This window comes from Bombina bombina, chromosome 3 (assembly GCF_027579735.1).
Source record: "Bombina bombina isolate aBomBom1 chromosome 3, aBomBom1.pri, whole genome shotgun sequence".
NCBI lineage: Eukaryota > Metazoa > Chordata > Amphibia > Anura > Bombinatoridae > Bombina > Bombina bombina.
Genome location: NC_069501.1, coordinates 292,458,217 through 292,482,092, shown reverse-complemented (window position 1 = coordinate 292,482,092; position 23,876 = coordinate 292,458,217). Strand labels below are relative to the sequence as shown.

General features: G+C 38.5%; 1 protein-coding gene across 3 annotated transcripts in view; it reads left to right on the top strand.

The window, feature by feature from the left end:
- ZFX (zinc finger protein X-linked) overlaps positions 1-23,876 on the top strand; it is a 136,593-nt gene that overhangs the window by 17,952 nt on the left and 94,765 nt on the right. For all 3 annotated transcript variants that reach the window (XM_053706356.1, XM_053706355.1, XM_053706358.1), the window contains 2 exons: positions 15,322-15,876; positions 17,207-17,356. In XM_053706356.1, the coding sequence (XP_053562331.1) occupies positions 15,322-15,876; positions 17,207-17,356 (705 nt within the window). The remainder of the gene's footprint in view (positions 1-15,321; positions 15,877-17,206; positions 17,357-23,876) is intronic.

Here is a 23,876-nt window from a genome sequence, read left to right as displayed (position 1 = left end):
TGATCTACAACATCCTGTTAAATTTAAATTGAAGTACCATGCAACCTCTATAGAATTTCTGGATCTATTGATCTACAAGGAAATGGACCACTTGGCGACGACGCTGTATGCCAAACCAACGGATAAAAACTCCATCCTGTGTGCCTCAAGTGCTCATCCAATGAGTTTGATTAATTCAAGGCCCAGATCTTGAACAGTACGGAGTAACACTGATCCCCAAAGGATACTAGCTGAGCTAGATGATATGAGCAAACGTTTTGTCCAGAGGGGATACTCTAGCTTAAAGATCAAGAAACTCTGTAAAGAAATGGAACATCTAACACAAAATGAGGCTCTATCAATACAAAAAATGAATAAAAATTTGGTGGGTGAAAACAAGAGAATACTCTTCACCACAGAATATTCCCCAGACAAAATGTTTGCAGATAATTTGAAAAAACACTGGGCGGTGGTAAATACTGATTCAACTCTACCCTTTAATGAATTTGGTCCGCCGATTGCCTTCAAAAAGGGCTTGAATTGGATTAGAAGTAAGATGAAGGGCTGCTACAGATGTTCTGGATGTACCACTTGTAATTCAATGATCCAGGGGTCTCATTTCAGACACCCCCATACATATCAACGTTTTGACATCAAGTTTTACCTCACATGTACTACTACACATGTTGTGTACTTATTGAATTGTACGTGTGGTCGTTTCTATGTGGGGAAAACGAGTGATACGATCCGTACAAGGATGGCGAATCATAGACATTCTATTCGTGAGGCTATCAAAAAACAAACGTGATCAATCAGTAGCCAAACATTTCATACAGTTACAACATACTGTTAGTGATCTCAGGTTCATTCTGATTGATCGTGTGCCAACCCTGAAGCGAGGAGGCTACAAGGACCAGCGCTTACTCCAAGTTGAATCTAAATGGATCTTCAAATTAAGAACACTACACCCTCATGGCTTGAATCATCAGTTGGACTGGCAATGCTTTTTGTAATTATGGTTACTGTATCATTCCTATAACAGCAGCAGTGGCATTGTTAAATTGAGGGGGTGATGGGAGTGACCTAGAATTAGTCTTCATTGATCCAATGTCTCAATTTGTGTCATTTATTCCATTCATTTTTATGCTTATTTCTAGCTCACTATGTCAGGATCCACTGGATGATCAAGACCATGGAATGGTGTTGGTGGCATACATTTTGTGCCTACCAACTGCCCTATTGTATATGGGTGTGTGAAGTGGTGAACACTTTAATCATTATATTCAACAATTGTATGGATTTAATTGAATTAGTTTCCCTATTTTTTACAACTGTTGTGGATGGACTCCATGTATATATTTAATTTGTGTTTGCTCCCTCACTATATATAGATGAGCAGAGTTTCTCATTACATTATAGTTCTAGCTAGTACCCTATAGATAGGGGATATATTTAGTGAGCATGTGACACTCTTATTTAATCGTATTTTATTACGTTGTTGTTTGTTCAATTTTTGTAATCTGTACATTCTTTCATTTTTTTAGGACTAGTCCCATTTATATGTGTATCACACATTTCTGTGTAAAGGGTTTATTGTGACCCACGATGTGCAGACTGACTCCTCTCTCTCATATGGGAAACCTTATTTATATCAACAAAGTGAATGATTGGTTGCCATAATCCTCCCATACACATGGCGTACGTCGCCTATGTGGTTGATGATTTGTTGTCGTAATCCCAATGATCACCAAGGACAGTTTCTTGTGTTACCTACGATCCTATAATTCTCAATAATTTTTTGGGCCATCTTTGTGATAAAACTGTGTAAAATCATGTGTAATATTCAATTATTTGTTAAGTTTAATTTCTGCCAATGTTGATCTTTAATTCGAAAAAACTTTTGAGAGACTTTTCAGTGTATGCAGAAATAAAGACAGTTCTTATGGTGAAACCAACTCCATTCAAGAGTCCCACTATAGCAGGTGTCACCAAGTCAACAATAATCACAATTCATTCTAAGTATTTAGTAACACACATAAGGACTCACCACGGTGTAGAAATCCCAGTGTAGAGGGGGTAGTTCATTCATAAGATGCAAACTCAATAGCTTTGCAGTCTGGCGTCGTTCTCTCTGAGCAGAGCAAATGTTTGCTAAAGACACTACAATCGTGTAGCCTTACGAAACACCGGTAGGTAGCCAGTGTAGCTGCATATACCACTGCAACTGCTGGGGCTCTCCAAACCCTTGTTTTCTTGATAATTGTAAGCAAAGCAGAATATCGCAGTTGCAATGGAAAAAGGACTTGGAGAGATGATAAAGTTAAAAACACATTTTATTCCATACTTGTGTTAAAATTAGTTGAACAGGCACAGCAAACAAACACAAGTATGGAATAAAATGTGTTTTTAACTTTTTATTATCTCTCCCAGACCTTTTTCCATTGCAACTGCGATATTCTGCTTTGCTTACAATGTTGGTCTTTCACTTGCAGTTACTGAGCCTGCCTGCTTTGCTGCATCACTTACTCCCTGAAGGGGAGGGTCTGATGATGTTTAGTACTCAGGGTCCATTTTTGGCCATGCCCATGATGCAAGCGTTTGGCGGTTTCACTAGCTGCAATGGCTACGATATAGATCTTTTGTGAGTGCCATCAATATCGTTATGACACATAACTGGAGTTATACATTATTATCCATGGTTGATGTAACTACGATGTAACAGATGACATAAATCTGGTAACCATTATGAATTTAACAGAATTGCTCCATTGCATTTTTATCTTTATTTTTATAGTGAGTGGATGGGTACTTGTCACCATTTTTAGTAGTGCACTGATTCAGCCCCTTTATATAGTTAAATAACTTAATTTTATATATTAGTTTGAATATAATAAAACACACTGGTGGCACTCAAAAAATGGCAACAGTGCCTTTATTACAGAGCAACGTTTCGGGGCTCCTGCCCCTTTATTAAGCTTGATAAAGGGGCAGGAGCCCCGAAACGTTGCTCTGTAATAAAGGCACTGTTGCCATTTTTTGAGTGCCACCAGTGTGTTGTTTTATTATACTTGTCACTGGACTTTGGTTAGGGGAGTCCCCCTGGTGTGCACCAACTCGAATTACTGGAAAAATTAAGGATTAAGTGAGTGCTGGTCCTGCTTGTCTAAATATTAGTTTGAATATAGTTTTGTCACTAATTTATGTCATTTTATTAGAAGTGACACTTTTGATTGTACATTTGTTTGGTTTCTAATATGATAGGTTATAGTTAAAAAGTGTATATATCACATGATCTAATAGGGGCTGTCCTATTCTGATTTGGGGGAGGGGTTAACACTTTATTTAAACACTGTTGTTTGCTCATTTTTTGTTTGGTCTGATGAAGGGGTGATTGATCCCCGAAACGTCACATTTTTTTGTGCTAATGAAAGCACTTTGTCACAAGTAAAATATATAAAATATATCAAATCTATTTGTAAATACTTAGAACATATTCTGCCATGTGAAAAACATAGGAATGTGAAATATTTACAGTAAATACATAGTTAAAACCTTTATTAAAAATAAATATTGCATAAATATTCTTTTTTCATCTACTTAAAGGGATACTGAACCCAATATTTTTCTTTCATGATTCAGATAGCGCATGCAATTTTAAGCAACTTTCTAATTTTTACTCCTATTAATTTTTCTTTGTTTCCTTGGTATCTTTATTTGAAAAAGCAGGAATGTAAGCTTATGAGCCGGCCCATCTTTGGTTCAGCACCTGGGTAGGGCTTGCTGATTGGTGGCTTAAATTTCGTTACTTTTGCTCCCCTATAGATCAAAAATCCCTATCCAACCAGTAGTCTGAATCCGCCAAGCCTTCCTGGAAACCTGGATCTTCGTGGTCTAAGAACAAACAGACCAAAAAGCCCTATTGAAAAATCTGAATGAAGAGATGGCCCCTTGCCCAGAAGATCTTCTGGTGGGGGAAGATTGATTTGGTTTCAGAAGGCCTTGTCTCGATTCGTTTAGGATCACACAAGCACATGGGAGGGATTCAACCTGTTATAATCTCTCAACAGGGACAGGGTTTCTGTTCCAACTTCTTTATTGCACCAAAGAAGGAAGGCACCTACCGTCTTATCCTGGACCTAAAGATTCTGAACAAATTAGTTTGTGTACCTTCTTTCAAAATGGAAACTCTCCATACCATTTTGCCTCTAGTCCAGGAAGGTCAATTTATGACAACCATAGCCTTAAAGAATGCATATCTGCACATCACAATTTACAAGAATCATTTCCAGTTTCTAAGATTTGCTTTTCTCAACAAACATTACCAATTTGTGGCTCCCCTTTGGTATGGCCACAGCCCCTCGCATCTTCAGAAAGGTATTAGGGGCTCTCTTAGCTAGCAGTGATCAGAGCTCAGGGTATATCCATTGCCCCTTATTTGGACAATATTTTTGTCCAAGCTCCGTCTTTTCTCTGGCTACTACTGCTCATACCCAAAGAATTGTATCTTTCTTTCAAGAACATGGATGAGAAACCAATGTCCCCAAGAGTTCTCGATAACCAGCCACAAGGATGGTTTTCTGGGAGTGATAATAGGCTGTGTTCAGATGCAGGAATCGGCTTTTGTAATTCTCATAGCTCTAGCGTGGCCCCACAGAACTTGGTATGCTGACCTAATTCAGATGTCATCCCTTCCATGGGCTCTAACCCAAAGGAAAGATCTGCTGTCTCAAGGACCTTTTGTATAATCCGGATTTCTAATTTCTGAATTTGACGGCGTGGAGGTTAAACGCCTAATTTTTAAGAACAGAGGTTTCTAAGATTCTGTTATCTCTACCGCAAGCCCAAAAGCTTGTCACGCAGAGAGTTTATCATAAGATTTGGAAAGCTTACTTTCTTTGGTCTTGGAAATCTTGTAGAATCCCCAGAATTCTTCAGTTCCTTTAGGAGTCTGTTTTGTTTTACCAAAAAGCTGGCTAAGTTGCCTGATGTTCAAACTTTTGTTCAAGCCTTGGTAAGAATTCACCCTGTTATTAGGCACATTTCTCCCCCTTGGAATTTGAATCTGGTTCTTTCTGTTTTGCAAGGTCCCCCTTTTTGAACCTATGCATTATCTGGACCTAAAGCTATTATCATGGAAGGTTCTCTTTCTTCTAGCCATTTGTTCCGCTAGAAGAGTTTCTGAACTATCAGCCTTGTCTTTTGAACATCTCTCTTTTGATTTTTCATCAGAGTAAATAGGTTTTCCAGACTAAATATGATTTTCTCCCAAAGGTAGTGTCTTCAGAATATTTTAATCTTGAGATTGTGCCTTCTCTGTGCCCTAGCCCTTTTAACTCTTTAAGGAACGCCTACTACACAATTTGGATGTAGTCAGAGCCTTAAAATACTATCTTCAGGCTACTAAAGATTTTAAACAGACTTTTAGCTTATTTGTCCACTTTTCAGATCCCAGAAGGGGTCAAAAGGCTACAGCTGTGGCCTTGACATCATGGCTGAAGCAAACTATTTGTAAGGCTCACATGGTTACGGGAAAAACGCCTCCAAAAAGAGTAACTGCTCATTCTACTAGGTCTATATCTACTACTTAGGCCTTCAGAAATGATGCCTCCTTTGAACAGATTTGCAAGGTGGCCACTTGGTCCTCTCTCCATACCCTTTTCTAAATTTTACAATTTTAATATTTATGCTTCTTTCGAAGCTGCTTTTGGCAGGAAAGTCCTTCAGGCTGCAGTGTCTGGTAAATAGGAACTTTCATAATTTTTGTCCCACCCTTCCTTATAACATGGACTCTCAGCTTGAGTATTGTATCCCACATGTTATGGACACCTACTGAAAGGCAGAACATGCAGTGATCTGAGATGTCCTCACTGAAAATGCAGCATGTCTGCAGAAAGAACAGGACATATGCAAGAACTGGACTGCTTAAAATTTGCAGCGCTGCTCCACATCAGGCTATTATCTTCAAACAGAGCTTTGCTCTGGCTGCACTGTGTAAGTTTTCCTTAACACACCGCATCCATAGCAAAGTGCTGTTTGAAGTGAACAGTCAAATATGCCGTATTGACTGTCTCAGATTTTTTCAAACCCGCCCCCTTTCCTTTGCCAGTTTCTGTAAAACATTCTTTTTTTTATTTTTTATATTTATTTATTAACCAGCAAGAGAAAATACATGTTCAAAAACAAAAATTCAGAGCCGATATACAGTATATTAAAATACAATGCAAAAGCAAAAAAAAAAAGAGAAAAACAGGAAAAGACACTTGTATTACCAAAATAAGACAATATCTTCTTATTGCTGTTATAACTTCACTAACTTCACAGCCTGTCAATAAATCCACTATTACTGGTGATTTTCTTGAATAAACCCATAAAACTAAAAAAACAAACAAAGCACCTAACAGAAAGAAAAAACAAACAAAAAAAAAACCATTTTCTCTTCTTCTATTTCTTAAGCCGTTATTTTTCTAACGAGTGATTAGCAATGTGCTATTTCTAAATGGGTACATTATCTGATCTTGTTGTGTTTTGCCCAAAGATCTTATCAATGGATCCCATTTTTTTCAAGAACAAATATACTTCATTTTCTTTAAATGCTTGTGTAGCATGTTGTTCTAGAATCATTTGTTTCATAAGGAAATTCTTCCACTCCGTGAAACTAGGTTTTTTTTCTGTTTTTCCAATTTTTAAATATTATGTTTCTAGCTGTTAATATTACTATGTTTATCAGTCTAATATTTTGCTGCTTCGGTTCTAATTTATCAACTATAAAAATACTTTGTTCTATATTTAAATAGTTCTGTCTATCAAGAATCTCACGGCTAGATTTAGAGTTTGGTGGCCAAAGGGGCGCGTTAGCTACGCGTGCTTTTTTTCCCCCCGCACCTTTTAAATACCGCTGGTATTTAGAGTTCACAGAATGGCTGGGTTTTCACTGCGTTAGGCTCCAAAAAGGGAGCGTAGAGCATAATTTAACGCCACTGCAACTCTAGATACCAGCAGTGCTTACGGACGCGGCCAGCTTCAAAAACGTGCTTGTGCACGATTCCCCCATAGAAAACAATGGGGCTGTTTGAGCTGAACAAAAAACCTAACACCTGCAAAAAAGCAGCGTTCAGCTCCTAACGCAGCCCCATTGTTTCCTATGGGGAAACACTTCCTAAGTCTGCACCTAACACCCTAACATGAACCCCGAGTCTAAACACCCCTAACCTTACACTTATTAACCCCTAATCTGCCGCCCCCGCTATCGCTGACACCTGCATAATTTTTTTAACCCCTAATCTGCCGCTCCGTAAACCGCCGCTACCTACATTATCCCTGTGTACCCCTAATCTGCTGCCCCTAACACCGCCGACCCCTATATTATATTTATTAACCCCAAATCTGCCCCCCCTCAACGTCGCCTCCACCTGCCTACACTTATTAACCCCTAATCCACCGCGGACCCATCTTCTTCTTCCGTCGACTTCCTGACGAATGACGGTTCCTTTAAGGGACGTCATCCAAGATGGCGTCCCTCGAATTCCGATTGGCTGATAGGATTCTATCAGCCAATCGGAATTAAGGTAGGAAAATTCTGATTGGCTGATGGAATCAGCCAATCAGAATCAAGTTCAATCCGATTGGCTGATTCAATCAGCCAATCAGATTGAGCTCGCACTCTATTGGCTGTTCCGATCAGCCAAGAGAAAAGGAAACCGTTTTATTCAAGAGACATTTTACAATTTCTTTCTTTGTCAGCAGCTAATTTGCAATACAATTTTCAACTGCTGCAATGTATTATAAAACTTTTAAAATTGCTTTATTATCCAGTTAATTAACACATTGCAACTGAACTGGTGCTTTAGTGTAACTGCCTAATTTAACCCCTTAGTGACCAGAGTACTTTTCAATTTTCTGACCGTTTGGGACCAGGGCTATTTTTACATTTCTGCGGTGTTTGTGTTTAGCTGTAATTTTTCTATTACTTACTGTATCCACACATATTATATACCGTTTTTCTCGCCATTAAATGGACTTTTTAAAGATACCATTATTTTATCATATCTTATAATTTACAATTAATATTTTTATAAAATATGATGAAAGAATGGAAAAAACACACTTTTTCTAACTTTGACCCCCAAAATCTGTTACACATCTACAACCACCAAAAAAACACCCATGTTAAATAGTTTCTAAATTTTGTCCTGAGTTTAGAAATACCCAATAATTTACATGTTTTTTTTTGTTTGTTTGTTTTTTTGTGCCAAGTTATAGGGCAATAAGTACAAAGTAGCACTTTGCTATTTCCAAACCATTTTTTCTTTTCTTATCAAAATTAGCCATAGTTACATTGGAACACTGATATCTGTCTGTCAGGAGTCCCTGAATAACCCTTTCCGTGTGTGTGTGTGTATATATGTATATATATATGTGTGTGTGTATATATGTGTATATATATATGTGTGTGTGTATATATACATATACACACACACTATAAAAAGTCTACACACTCCTGTTAAAATGTCAGGTTTCTGTGATGTAAAAAAAGGAGATAAAGATAAATCATTTCAGAACTTTTTCCATCTTTAATGTGACCTATAAACTGTACAACTCAATTGAAAAACAAACTGAAATCTTTTTTAGGTATAGGGAAATAAAAATAAAATAATATGGTTGCATAAGTGTGAACACCCTTTTATAACTGGGGATGTAGCTGTGCTCAGAATTAAGCAATCACATTCAAAATCATGTTAAATAGGAGTCAGTACACACCTGCCATCATTTAAAGTGCCTCTGATTAACCCCAAATAAAGTTCAGCTGTTCTAGTAGGTATTTCCTGACATTTTGTTAGTCGCATCCTACAGCAAAAGCCATGGTCTGCAGAGAGCGTCTAAAGCATCAGAGAGATCTCATTGTTAAAAGGTATCAGTCAGGAGAAGGATACAAAAGAATTTCCAAGGCATTATATATACCAGTGTTTTTCAACCAGTGTGCCGTGGCACACTAGTGTGCCGTGAGATATCCTCAGGTGTGCCACGGCAGACTGACAACAGTGTGACATATTTTTTAAACTTTGCTTGTTTTTTACTCCCAGTGCAGGGGTAGTTTGTAGGAGGCATGGCATAACCGCACAATACATACAGTATGTGTGTGTATGTGTATATATGCTGTATTAGGCTACAATGTGTGATTTTTTTAACATTTTGGGATGGTGGTGTGCCACAGGATTTTTTAATGTAAAAAAGTGTGCCACGGCAAAAAAAAGGTTAAAAATCACTGATATATACAATGGAACACAGTGAAGACAGTCATCATCAAGTGAAGAAAATATGGTGCAACCAGTGACATTACCAAAAACTGGATGTCCCTCCAAAATTGATGAAAAGACGAGAAGAAAACTGGTCTGGGAGGCTGCCAAGAGGCCTACAGCAACATTAAAGGAGCTGCAGGAATATCTGGCAAGTACTGGCTGTGTGTTACATGTGACAACAATCACCCGTATTCTTCATATGTCTGGGCTATGGGGTAGAGTGGCAAGAAGCAAGCCTTTCCTTACAAAAAAAAAAAACATCCAAGCCCGGCTAAATTTTGCAAAAACACATCTGAAGTTTCCCAAAAGCATTTTGCAAAAGGTGTTCTGGTCTGATGAAACCAAGGTTGAACTTTTTGGCCATAATTCCAAAAGATATGTTTGGCGCAAAAACTGCATATCACCAAAAAAAAAAACACATAACCACAGTGAAGCATGGTGGTGGCTTTGGGGCTGTTTTTCTTCAGCTGGAACTGGGGCCTTAGTCAAGGTAGAGGAAATAATGAACAGTTCCAAATACCAGAAAATATTGGAACAATACCCTTCAGGCTTCTGCTAGAAAGCTGAACAAGAAGAGGAACTTCATCTTTCAGCATGACAACAACCCAAAGCACACATCCAAATCAACAAAGGAATGGCTTCACCAGAAGAAGATTAAAGTTTTGGGATGGCCCAGCCAGAGCCCAGACCTGAATCCAATTCAAAATCTGTGGGGTGATCTGAAGAGGGCTGTGCACAGGAGATGCCCTCGCATTCTGACAGATTTGGAGTGTTTTTGCAAAGAAAAGTGGGCAAATCTTGCCAACACAAGATGTGCCATGCTGAAAAACTCATGCCCAAAAAGACAGAGTGCTGTAATAAAATCAAAAGGTGCTTCAATAAAGTATTAGTTTAAGGGTGTTCACACTTATGCAACCATATTATTTTAGTTTTTTATTTTTATTTCCTTTTACCTAAAAGATTTCAGTTTGTTTTTCAATTGAGTTGTACAGTTTATAGGTCACATTAAAGGTGGAAAAAGTTCTGAAATTTTTTATCTTTGTCTCATTTTTTTTACATCACGGAAACCTGACATTTTAACAAGGGTGTGTAGACTTTTTATATCCACTGTATATATATATATTTAGTAGCCAACTCAAAGTATTGATGTAGGCCCATTGTGGTATATTTCATGCCACCATTTCACCGCCAAATGCAATCAAATAAAAAAATTGTTCACTTTTTCACAAACTTTTTCACAATTTTAGGTTTCTCACTGAAACTATTTACAAACAGCTTGTGCAATTATAGCACAAATGGTTGTCAATGCTTCTCTGGGATCCCCTTTATTCAGAAATAGCAGACATATATGGCTTTGGCGTTGGTTTTTGGTAATTAGACGGCCGCTAAATGCTGCTGCGCACTAAGCGTAGGGGTTAATTTTAGCTTTAGTCTAGAGATCAGCCTCCCACCTTACATATCCCACCCTCTGATCCATCCCTGATCCCCCACCTCACAATTGTCACTCCCATCTGAAGTATTGGCAAAAAATTTGTCAGTATAAAAATAGTTTTATTTTGTTTTGTTTCTTAAATCAGATGCTTAAAAAAGGTATTACAGTGATGCCTCAATATCTCCAGAGCTTCAAACTCCAGAGGACGTGTCAGGCACGTCCTTGATCACTAACTGTATTTTTTTGTAGGATCTGCCTGACACGTCCTTGGTCGTTAAGGGGTTAAAATTGAATTTTATTTAAAAATAACCTGCAGAGAAATGTTCACTAAAAAAAAATCTCATTGCAGAAAGTGAAACAAAATTCTGCCTCTGGGGACACCTATAGACTCATCTTACAAAATAAATTTTTTGCTGTATGGGCAACAGTTTTCATTTGCACCTTCTTCTAGGAATACAACGGACTAGACAAGTTAGATTTGACACAGTAGACACTAGTGGGGCTGAATCATCAGATGTAGATAGGGACAGTGACCGTCGAACTGGACTGACCACATCTACACCTAGTACCCCTCAAAATATCCATACACAGTCTTATAGAGGACTACACGGGCAGGGGCCATTAGCGGATATTGTGATCAATCTTAGTTCACATGTACTCACTACACCCGATACACAACTACTAAATAAGGGCCTCTCCTTTGTTCCCAGAAACTCCATTTCTGAGTTGGATCTAAAATTGGATATACATAGGTTTCATAGAAATCTAAAAATTAAGGAATTCTTTCAGGAACAGGTCACTAGATGGGACGATACCCAACGGTAATTATTTTTAAAAAGCCCAGTGCATTTGAGCCAGGGAACTGTAGTCCCAGTATTAAAACATTCACCAGATTTGTGACACAGGATTTGGAACAAAGATACGTGACAATAAATGGAAAAATAACTTGTCTAGGGAGGAACGTACCGCCATTAAGTCTTTGCAGTCTGATACATCCCTGGTGTTCAGGCCTGCTGATAAAGGCGGGGCAATAGTCCTTATGGACTATAGGGAGGATATACTGCAACAACTTATGGATGGTACTACTTATAAAACAAAACTTCTAGGGGACCCCACAGGCACATTTAAAAAGAAATTGGAATTCCGATTCTGTACACCATTCCCAAAGTACATAAGAGTTTGAATAAGCCACCGGGGCATCCTATTGTCTCGGCGATTGAATCATTAACACAACCGGTGGCGCAATATATTGACTTTTTACTTCAGCCAATTCTGTTGGATAGCAATCAGCTCATTAGACTTTTGAAGAATGTCCAGATTGAAGAGGGAGATTTATTGGTGATCTTGGACGTCAACAGTCTCTACACCATCGTCCCGCATGAGGTGGGACTGTTGGCGGTCAAAAAGCATTTACTCCAGGACACTCAGTACAGTGGTCCACCTGTTGAATTTGTGTTGACACTGATAGATTTTTGTCTGAAACAAAACTATTTTCGGTTCGAGGAAGACTTTTATGTACAGTCCGCTCGCATGGCAATGCGGTCAAATATGGCCCCATCATATGCCGATATCTTTGTCAGACTTCGAGAATAGTTTTGTGTGGACTGAGGAGATGTTGTCTGTTGTCTTCTACAGAAGATACACCCAGTGCTTGACAAATCTGTTTAAAAATTAGTAGTCAGTAAGAATATTTAGGAGCCAGGCATATTTTTAGGAGCCAGAAAGTTGGATTTGTATATAGATATATGGAGAATAACCCAAAAACTTAGGAGCCAGGGGTAAAATTCTAGGAGCCAGTGGCTCCCAGGCTCCTGGGTTTGTCGAGCCCTGAGTCATAGACGACATCTTCCTGATCTGGCGGGGTGATTCTGAATCTTTCTTTACACACATGATTTAACACCCTTAACAACACTGACACTATCGTACGATTCAAATGACACCTGACAGCGAGAGTGTAAGTTTTCTTGATCTACAAATATTTAAAGATGGCCCTAGGCTAGGGACTACTCTCTACAAGAAACCCATGGATCGTAATTCGATCCTTAGAGCTGACAGTTTCCATCCATCCACATTATTTCAGTGCATAGTCAGGTTACAAATGTTCAGAACTATCCGTAACACACAGCACACTCGGGGAGTCTCCCAGTTGGAGGAAACTAGGAGTAAGTTTCTCCAAAGTGGATACAAACCAAAAACGGTGGGACTGATTCTTGACGTGGTACAGCAACCCAATCAAGATGAGCTGATTAATAAATGTAAAGAGAACCAAGAGCACAATAGGATGATCATGGTGACCACCTTTACCCCTGGTACCATCAATACAGGCAGAATCCTAAGAAGACACTGGCCGATCCTCTAATCAGATCCGAAGCTTTGATTGAGCAAAGAGCTAACCCCAATGGTGGGATTTAGAAGCAGCACCAATCTATGTCAGACACGTCATCTACATCAAGCCAAAATCATATAATGTAAAAATACATTATAAGTATTTCAAAGAAAAATGACAAATAGAAAAACAAGTGAAAACCAAATGGAAAATAAATAAATTGAAAAATAAAATGAAAGAACAAGGGAAACAAATACATATATACATACCCTAAGAACTAATAGTGTCGGATTGTAGCAAGTTGTAACAAATATACAATAAGGTTATTGGACACATAAATAATGGGTATTAAATCAACCATATTTGTAACAGAAGTACTGCGACTCAACAGAGTAAGTAGGTATTTACAAAATCACAAAAAACATTGTAAATCAAAATGGGTGTTTTAAACCTTTTGCTACCATGGTGTCCAAGGCATGGATCCACCTTGTTTCACACAGCAAGAGGATTTTCGCTCTGTCCCCCCACGGCTAAGGAGGTGGGATATGATCAATTTTATATTTTAACGTTAATCGACCACAGTATGTTTGGCAGCCAAAAAATGTTTAGCCACAGGTTGATCACTCCCACCAGAGGTAATTAGAATATACACAGTCCCAAATGGATCCACTGGGTAACCAATAAGTGATATAATCTTTGTGGTGAGTGTTTTAACGGTATGGGTTTTATCGTGACTTTCTGCACATAATCAGTCTAAAGAGTACCGCTATGCGGTTTTACCCGCTTACCGCTCTCACCAAAGAGTATGTACAACTGTTTGTATCTTTAAGTACCCTGTTTTAAATTCTCATTGGATAAAAACAATCATGCTCGATTTAACTCTTTACCTTATCACATTTATGTAACAAAAAATTCAAACCTTCAATTTGGGAATTACATTATAATAAAATGTTCATAAATTGCTGTTTGGTTAAGAGAACACTATGCTACTCTTTTCCATATATATATGGTTACAAAGTCAAAAGATCAAAATTCCTATAAGAGGGACTATTCACATTTGCATAAATGCATAATCACATTATTGTCACTAATATATACATATATTATTTTGGCATAGTGTTCTCTTAACCAAACATCAATTTATGAACATTTTATTATATCGTAATTCCCAAATTCAAGGTTGAATTTTTTGTTACATAAATGTAATAAGGTAAAGAGTTAAATCGAGCATGCTTGTTTTTATCCAATGAGAATTTAAAACAGGGTACTTAAAGATACAAACAGGTGTACTCTACAGCTATGATTACGGCTGCGAGCCGAAACATGTCAGCTTTTTGTTCTCATGCTTAATATGTTTATTTTTTGCTTTATTTTTTTGGATGGTACCCCCATGTTTTTAATTGTGTGATTACACATTAATAATTTTTTTTTTCTTTTAACCGCTATTGCACTTTTGCTGGAATTTTCGTTTTTTTAAAAATATAAATATATATATATATATATATATATATATATATATATATATATATATATATATATATATATATATATATATACTCACAATGCAATAGGGTCATCAACCAGGGTGCTAAGTTGATAGTATTTACAGTCTGTTTCAACGCTGGATTTATATACAGAATTTAAATATTTATTGTGGTAACGTTTCAGGGTTCGGGTCTAAGGAAGGGGTCTGCGAACCCCGAAACGTTACCACAATAAATATTTAAATTCTGTATCTAAATCTCTCTCTCTCGAAAGAGGTGTGTGTATAATCTAAATAATCCGTAGTATGTATACAAAGGAAAAAGTGTGGGAAAAAATTAGCCACAAATAACATACTAGTCTTTTATTTTTAATGTTATTGCCTTCAAATGTTATCCCTGGGTGAATGAAGAGAACAATAAAGCTCACATTATTACTTAGAAGCTCCCAGTTTAGCTCTGTTGAAAGGGTTAGCTGGAACACCCAATGAAAGTTGTTGTATACAAAAAAAAGGCCCCCCCCGCCCTCTTTCCTCTGCATATGAAAATACAGGAGCAAGCTGGAGTAGGTATACATCAGTATACTTCTAAAAAGTTGGGCTTGGTTAGGAGGCTGAAAATCGGCGCAATGTTATTTAAAATAAGCAAAATCATACTTTTTTTTTTTTTTTTTTTAAATCCTGTATAGGCTATATAAATGGATCATCTACAAAACATTTATGCAAAGTAAATCTAGTGTATAATACCCCTTTAAATATAAATATACCTAAGGCTTTGGATGCTAATCCTTTTTTCTCTCTTCCTTAGACTCCAGTGGGCCACACATCAATGGTAATGAAATAATTGTGGAGATCCAGGAAACAGTCTTTGTTTCAGACGATGGGGGAAGAATGGCAGTGCAAAGCTTTGGCCCAGATGATGGTGAATCTGTGGTGATTCAGGATGTTATTGAGGACGTGGTCATTGAAGATGTTCCTTGTGCTGACATTATTGAGGGAGCTCGTGTGTCAGAAACAGTCATCATACCAGATCAGGTTCTTGAGGATGATGTTTGCCCTGATGTTGAGGAACAGGTGCTAGAAGATGATTCCTTGACTCATTGCGAGGTCCCAGAAAATGTGTTGGACTCTGAGCTTGTGCATGAAACATTGTCTGTGCCAGAGCCAGATCGCATTGTTCATTCTGTTTCGGAGCATGTAGTGGAAGAGGAAATTGCAGAGGATGGCCTAGGAGAGGAGATGGTTTCAGAAGAGGTCCTTGTGGCAGACTGTGCCTCAGAAGCCGTAATTGACGCTAATGGTATCCCAGTGCAAGAGCATGACGGCGAGGAAGTGAACTGTGATGACTACCTCATGATCTCATGTGAGTTGACTATATGCTAAAAATATTGTTTGATATTAGACCAGTCTTAAAGGGACAGTAAGAAGTCAACCTTGTTGCTTTCATCTCCAAAATAAAAAAGCTCACAATAGTGTAGCAGATTTCAGACAATGTGGTAAGTGCACAAACTGGTTATACTCACAAGATTGCAGTTAAAGTAAGCCTTTTATTAAAATCATCACAAAGGTGTTTTCAGGTGCAGCTTCAGGTTGAGCTGTATTTCAAATAAAACCTGAAGCTGCACCTGAAGACACCTTTGTGATGATTTTAATAAAAGCCTTACTTTAACTGCAATCTTGTGAGTATAACCAGTTTGTTCGCCTACCACATTGTCTGAAATCTGCTACACTATTGTGAGCTTTTTTATTTTGGAGGTGAAAGCAACAAGGTTGACTGAGGACGTGGGCAGCTTTGTTCCCTGGAGGTGACACCACGCCGCCACTTTAAACTTTCTGCTTCTATACACGGTTTGGGAGAACCAGGGCTGGCAGCGAGCACCTGAAGGGAAGTGCTAACATTGCTTCATACTTTATCCTTTCTAATATGCTTTAAAGGGACAGTAAACTTATAAAATAATGTTCTATAATTCTGCACATATGCAGAATTATAGAACATTATCTTAGCGGCAACTTTCTAAATCAAAAGCATTGCGAGATTTTTTTATTCCAAAGTTGGACTTACCTGGTCTCCACTTCAGGCTCTACTAAGCGGGTCTTGAACTGAATGTAGCTCTCTACCAAACTAGACGGCGCGCCCACAAAGCGCTTTTGAAAAACAAGACCCGCATAGTAGAGCCTGGAGTGGATACTATTTAAGTCCAACTTTTGAATAAAAAAATCTTGCAATGCTTTTGATTTAGAAAGCTGCCGCTTTCACAAGGGCACTAAGAGATGGTAAACATTGTTCTGTGTTTCTGCCCCTATCTAATACTTTTATTTAGCAGATTGATGATGCATCCAGTCGTTGTGTGCTCCACGAGCTGGGCGCCAAGTGGGGTACGCAACGATTGAATGAAGCCAGATTCATAATTGATCTCTAAATGGTAAATATTTTACAAAAAGCATTCCTAAATAAAAATGACTTAAAGTGCCCCTGCTTTTATGAATAATTTTATATACTGTGTATTAAATAAGCAAAGTTTACAATCACTTTAAATATTCTCAATGCATTTTTCATTTCCTTTGCTATTGCAAATTACTGTCAGATATAAAAAAAAATCTGCATTTATCAAGCAAACATTGTGTAGACAGAGTTTAATACCAATCTGTATTCCTATATCTTTTTTATTTTTATTTTATTAAATATTCTCTAGTGGATGATGCTGAAAAGCTTGATGAAGATGGTACAGAGGAAATTACAATGGGAGGTGAGGTAGATGGTGACCCAAATAAACTGGATGGTTCCTGTCCTGAAGTCATCAAGGTGTATATCTTTAAGGCAGACCCGGGAGAGGAGGACTTGGGTAAGTGAGAACTTTGACAGATTGTTTAATGATGTGACTATTTACAAATACATATATTTTGATAATAGAGTAATTTCCTTGTATCGGCACAATATAATCAAAACAGAGGTTAACACACTGATATCAAATTAAGGAGTCAAATAGGGTGTTTGTGATTGATGTATGTAGAATAATACAGAACGTTAGGAGCCAGAGCAGAATTTTTAGAACTATTTCATCCTAGCTGTTTGGATTTATCTATTTTTTCCACATAGAAGCATTTCAATAAAGATTCCAGATTTTTATTTTTCCTTTTAAAAACCATTAGACAAATTTAATTAGTAAAATTAATTGTTTACTTCAGGCGTTCAAATATTCATCTCTCACCCTAAACCAGGACCTTAAAGGGACATTATACACTTGATTTTTCTTTGCAGAAATGTTTTGTGTAAAATCTATTTATAAAGCCTATACCGTTTAAAAAAAAAAAACAAAAAAACTATAGTTTTGCTTATTTTTCAATAACATTGTACTGATTTTCAGACTCATAACCAAGCCCCAATGTTTTAAGAGACTACTGATGTATACCTACTCCAGCTTGCTCCCGTTTGTGTAAAGAGTCTTTTCATATGTAAGGGAGGAGGAGGGGAGTGTCTGATTTTTTTTTTTTTTTATCTATACAGGGAGTGCAGAATTATTAGGCAAGTTGTATTTTTGCGGATTAATTTTATTATTGAACAACAACCATGTTCTCAATGAACCCAAAAAACTCATTAATATCAAAGCTGAATAGTTTTGGAAGTAGTTTTTAGTTTGTTTTTAGTTATAGCTATTTTAGGGGGATATCTGTGTGTGCAGGTGACTATTACTGTGCATAATTATTAGGCAACTTAACAAAAAACAAATATATACCCATTTCAATTATTTATTTTTACCAGTGAAACCAATATAACATCTCAACATTCACAAATATACATTTCTGACATTCAAAAACAAAACAAAAACAAATCAGTAACCAATATAGCCACCTTTCTTTGCAAGGACACTCAAAAGCCTGCCATCCATGGATTCTGTCAGTGTTTTGATCTGTTCACCATCAACATTGCGTGCAGCAGCAACCACAGCCTCCCAGACACTGTTCAGAGAGGTGTACTGTTTTCCCTCCTTGTAAATCTCACATTTGATGATGGACCACAGGTTCTCAATGGGGTTCAGATCAGGTGAACAAGGAGGCCATGTCATTAGATTTTCTTCTTTTATACCCTTTGTTGCCAGCCACGCTGTGGAGTACTTGGACGCGTGTGATGGAGCATTGTCCTGCATGAAAATCATGTTTTTCTTGAAGGATGCAGACTTCTTCCTGTACCACTGCTTGAAGAAGGTGTCTTCCAGAAACTGGCAGTAGGACTGGGAGTTGAGCTTGACTCCATCCTCAACCCGAAAAGGCCCCACAAGCTCATCTTTGATGATACCAGCCCAAACCAGTACTCCACCTCCACCTTGCTGGCGTCTGAGTCGGACTGGAGCTCTCTGCCCTTTACCAATCCAGCCACGGGCCCATCCATCTGGCCCATCAAGACTCTCATTTCATCAGTCCATAAAACCTTAGAAAAATCAGTCTTGAGATATTTCTTGGCCCAGTCTTGACGTTTCAGCTTGTGTGTCTTGTTCAGTGGTGGTCGTCTTTCAGCGTTTCTTACCTTGGCCATGTCTCTGAGTATTGCACACCTTGTGCTTTTGGGCACTCCAGTGATGTTGCAGCTCTGAAATATGGCCAAACTGGTGGCAAGTGGCATCTTGGCAGCTGCACGCTTGACTTTTCTCAGTTCATGGGCAGTTATTTTGTGCCTTGGTTTTTCCACACGCTTCTTGCGACCCTGTTGACTATTTTGAATGAAACGCTTGATTGTTTGATGATCACGCTTCAGAAGCTTTGCAATTTTAAGAGTGCTGCATCCCTCTGCAAGATATCTCACTATTTTTGACTTTTCTGAGCCTGTCAAGTCCTTCTTTTGACCCATTTTGCCAAAGGAAAGGAAGTTGCCTAATAATTATGCACACCTGATATAGGGTGTTGATGTCATTAGACCACACCCCTTCTCATTACAGAGATGCACATCACCTAATATGCTTAATTGGTAGTAGGCTTTCGAGCCTATACAGCTTGGAGTAAGACAACATGCATAAAGAGGATGATGTGGTCAAAATACTCATTTGCCTAATAATTCTGCACTCCCTGTAGAACCACTTGCAGTGGGTGTTCCAGCTAACCTTTTCAACAGTACTAAACTGGAAGCTTCTAAGCAAGTTTTTAAAAGGTTTTATACTGGATGTTTATTTCAGTATCTGCATCCGTGTTTGTATTAACATCTAAGAGTCATTGACAAAGTATGTTATGTATGATGAAACGTGTTTGACTTCTTTCTCTCTCTCTCTTTCTTTCTCTTTCTCTCTCTTTCTTTCTCTCTCTCTCTCTCTCTCTCTCTCTCTCTCTCTCTCTCTTTCTTTCTTTCTCTTTGTCTCTCTCTCTTTCTTTCTCTCTCTCTCTCTCTCTCTCTCTCTCTCTTTTTATGCATTGAATAAATAACCATGTTTTTACCATTATTCATGGACTGAGTCTATTCAAGTCCTTCATCTCTAATCCGTGTGTGGGGATCTTCTTTGAAAGGGTGGCTGTACAATGTACAGAAGTGGCTGTAGCGTTTAAAGTGAAACACAGCTGTTTTAGAAGAGCGTACTGAAGGGGAGAGGTGGAAGTGTTATTCCAGTATCTCTCCTCTTCAGTGGGATAATAATTTTCTTGGCACATGGTATAATCGAGCCCTGCCATACTAACGGTTTACAACTTGGATCAACATAGTTGAAGCTACACTCGTTCCTGTTAGGATCAACATTCCTTTTTTTTTTTTTCTAGTTGCAAACAAATGTCCATTTAAGTTCTTAATATCTAGCTGACTGGATGCTATATAGAAACTTGCTTAATTTAACTATTTATTGAGTGTATTTGAGTGGAAGAAATTGCATCATGTTTTAATTGAAATGATTTTTATTGAATCTGTGACTGGACCAGATCACGAATACATAAACAACAAAAAGAGCATTATGCAGGTTACACACATACATTCTGCTACCGAAATACATTGCTAACTCCGTATTAATACAAATGTACTAAACATGACAAAGCTAGTGCCAAGTCTGACTCGATTTTTTCCAAAACAATAAAGATAATTAAAACCTAATATGAAAATGCTGAAAAACAAATAAACTTTAAAATAATTAATAAAAATAAATTAACATTTGTCACTGTGACTTCCTAAGCAAGTAACTCTCAAATCAGCAGTCTCTCTCCATACTAAAGTCGGACACTTTTATCTCCACCCCCCACTCTGACCTAACTCCAGTTATACCTCTGTTCCAGTCACAGAGTCAACTGTCCGTTAAGCATCCAGTAGAACCAAACTTTATGGAATGTACCTGTATTGTTCTGCAAATATGCAGCAAATCTATACATTTTATATGCCGACTCTAATCTGTTTAATATCTCACTCCATTCTGGCACCCCAACCTTCCAATGTTTTCAATGCTAGTCCTGACTATTGTGTAAAAAAATTTGAGGAAGGTATTAATCTGGGGATTAAATCTCTCATTCTCCTCGTTCAGCAAAGCTTGGGAGGGCAATATTTCAATTGGTTCATTTTCTCCTAGAAATGTAGATACCCTAGCCCAGATTTCCCTTACTTTGGGGCACTCCCACCACATGTGGAAGTATGTGCCCCTTTCTTGGCAACCTCTATAACAATTCTGTGAACTTCCCTTTATCATATGTACTGATTGAACCGGGGTGAGATACCAGCGGAAAACAGATTTTTCTTCTGTTATGTGTGATCAGTCCACGGGTCATCATTACTTCTGGGATATAACTCCTCCCCAACAGGAAATGCAAGAGGATTCACCCAGCAGAGCTGCATATAGCTCCTCCCCTCTACGTCAGTCCCAGTCATTCTCTTGCACCCAACGACTAGATAGGATGTGTGAGAGGACTATGGTGATTATACTTAGTTTTTATGACTTCAATCAAAAGTTTGTTATTTTAGAATAGCACCGGAGCGTGTTATTACTTCTCTGGCAGAGTTTGAGGAAGAATCTGTCAGAGTTTTTTACTATGATTTTAACCGGAGTAGTTAAGATCATATTGCTGTTCTCGGCCATCTGAGGGAGGTAAAGGCTTCAGATCAGGGGACAGCGGGCAGATGAATCTGCATTGAGGTATGTAGCAGTTTTTATTTTCTGAATGGAATTGATGAGAAAATCCTGCCATACCGTTAAAATGACATGTATGTATACACTTCAGTATTCTGGGGATGGTATTTCACCGGAACTACTCTGTTAAAGGTCACTAATCCTTTTTAATAACTATTTATCATGTTAAACGTTTTTGCTGGAATGTAGAATCGTTTACATTGCTGAGGTACTGTGTGAATAAATATTTGGGCATTATTTTCCACTTGGCAGTTTTTTTGCTTTAATTGTGACAGTTTCGTTTCTCTTCACTACTGTGTGGGAGAGGGAGGGGCCGTTTTTGGCGCTCTTTGCTACGCATCAAAAAATACCAGTCAGTTACTTTTATATTTCCTGCATGATCCGGTTCATCTCTGATAGATCTCAGGGGTCTTCAAACTTCTTTGAAGGGAGGTAAATTCTCTCAGCAGAGCTGTGAGAATTCTTATAGTGACTGTGAATAAAAACGTTGCTTTGTATTTTTTATGTCAAATTTAATTATTGTTATTTTACTAATGGGAACAAACCTTTGCTAAAAGTTTTGTTGTTTTAAAGTTTGATGCTATAACTGTTTTTCAGTTCATTATTTCAACTGTCATTTAATCGTTAGTACCTCTTTGAGGCACAGTACGTTTTTTGCTAAAAAAGATTATAACCAAGTTGTAAGTTTTTTGCTAGTGTGTTAAACATGTCTGACTCAGAGGAAGATATCTGTGTCATTTGTTCCAATGCCAAGGTGGAGCCCAATAGAAATTTATGTACTAACTGTATTGATGCTACTTTAAATAAAAGTCAATCTGTACAATGTGAACAAATTTCACCAAACAGCGAGGGGAGAGTTATGCCGACTAACTCGCCTCACGCGGCAGTACCTGCATCTCCCGCCCGGGAGGTGCGTGATATTTTGGCGCCTAGTACATCTGGGCGGCCATTACAGATAACATTACAAGATATGGCTACTGTTATGACTGAAGTTTTGTCTAAATTACCAGAACTAAGAGGCAAGCGTGATCACTCTGGGGTGAGAACAGAGTGCGCTGACAATGCTAGGGCCATGTCTGATACTGCGTCACAGCTCGCAGAGCATGAGGACGGAGAGCTTCATTCTGTGGGTGACGGTTCTGATCCAAACAGATTGGACTCAGATATTTCAAATTTTAAATTTAAATTGGAGAACCTCCGTGTATTACTAGGGGAGGTCTTAGCAGCTCTCAACGATTGTAACACCGTTGCAATACCAGAGAAACTGTGTAGGTTGGATAAATACTTTGCGGTACCGGCGAGTACTGACGTTTTTCCTATACCTAAGAGACTAACTGAAATTGTTACTAAGGAGTGGGATAGACCCGGTGTGCCGTTCTCACCCCCTCCAATATTTAGAAAGATGTTTCCAATAGACGCCACCACTCGGGACTTATGGCAAACGGTCCCCAAGGTGGAGGGAGCAGTTTCTACTTTAGCTAAGCGTACCACTATCCCGGTGGAGGATAGCTGTGCTTTCTCAGATCCAATGGATAAAAAATTAGAGGGTTACCTTAAGAAAATGTTTGTTCAACAAGGTTTTATATTACAACCCCTTGCATGTATCGCGCCGATTACGGCTGCGGCAGCATTTTGGATTGAGTCGCTTGAAGAGAACCTTAGTTCATCTACGCTAGACGACATTACGGACAGGCTTAGAGTCCTTAAACTAGCTAATTCCTTCATTTCGGAGGCCGTAGTACATTTAACCAAACTTACGGCTAAGAACTCAGGATTCGCCATACAGGCACGTAGGGCGCTGTGGCTAAAATCCTGGTCAGCTGATGTTACTTCTAAGTCCAAATTACTTAATATACCTTTCAAGGGGCAGTCTTTATTTGGGCCCGGTTTGAAAGAGATTATCGCTGACATTACAGGAGGTAAGGGCCACGCCCTACCTCAAGACAAAGCCAAAGCTAAGGCTAGACAGTCTAATTTTCGTCCCTTTCGGAACTTCAAAACAGGAGCAGCATCAACCTCCACTGCACCAAAACAGGAAGGAGCTGTTGCTCGTTACAGGCAAGGCTGGAAGCCTAACCAGTCCTGGAACAAGAGCAAGCAGGCCAGGAAACCTGCTGCTGCCCCAAAGACAGCATGAACCGAGAGCCCCCGATCCGGGACCGGATCTAGTGGGGGGCAGACTCTCTCTCTTCGCCCAGGCCTGGGCAAGAGATGTTCAGGATCCCTGGGCACTAGAGATCATATCTCAGGGATACCTTCTAGACTTCAAATTATCTCCCCC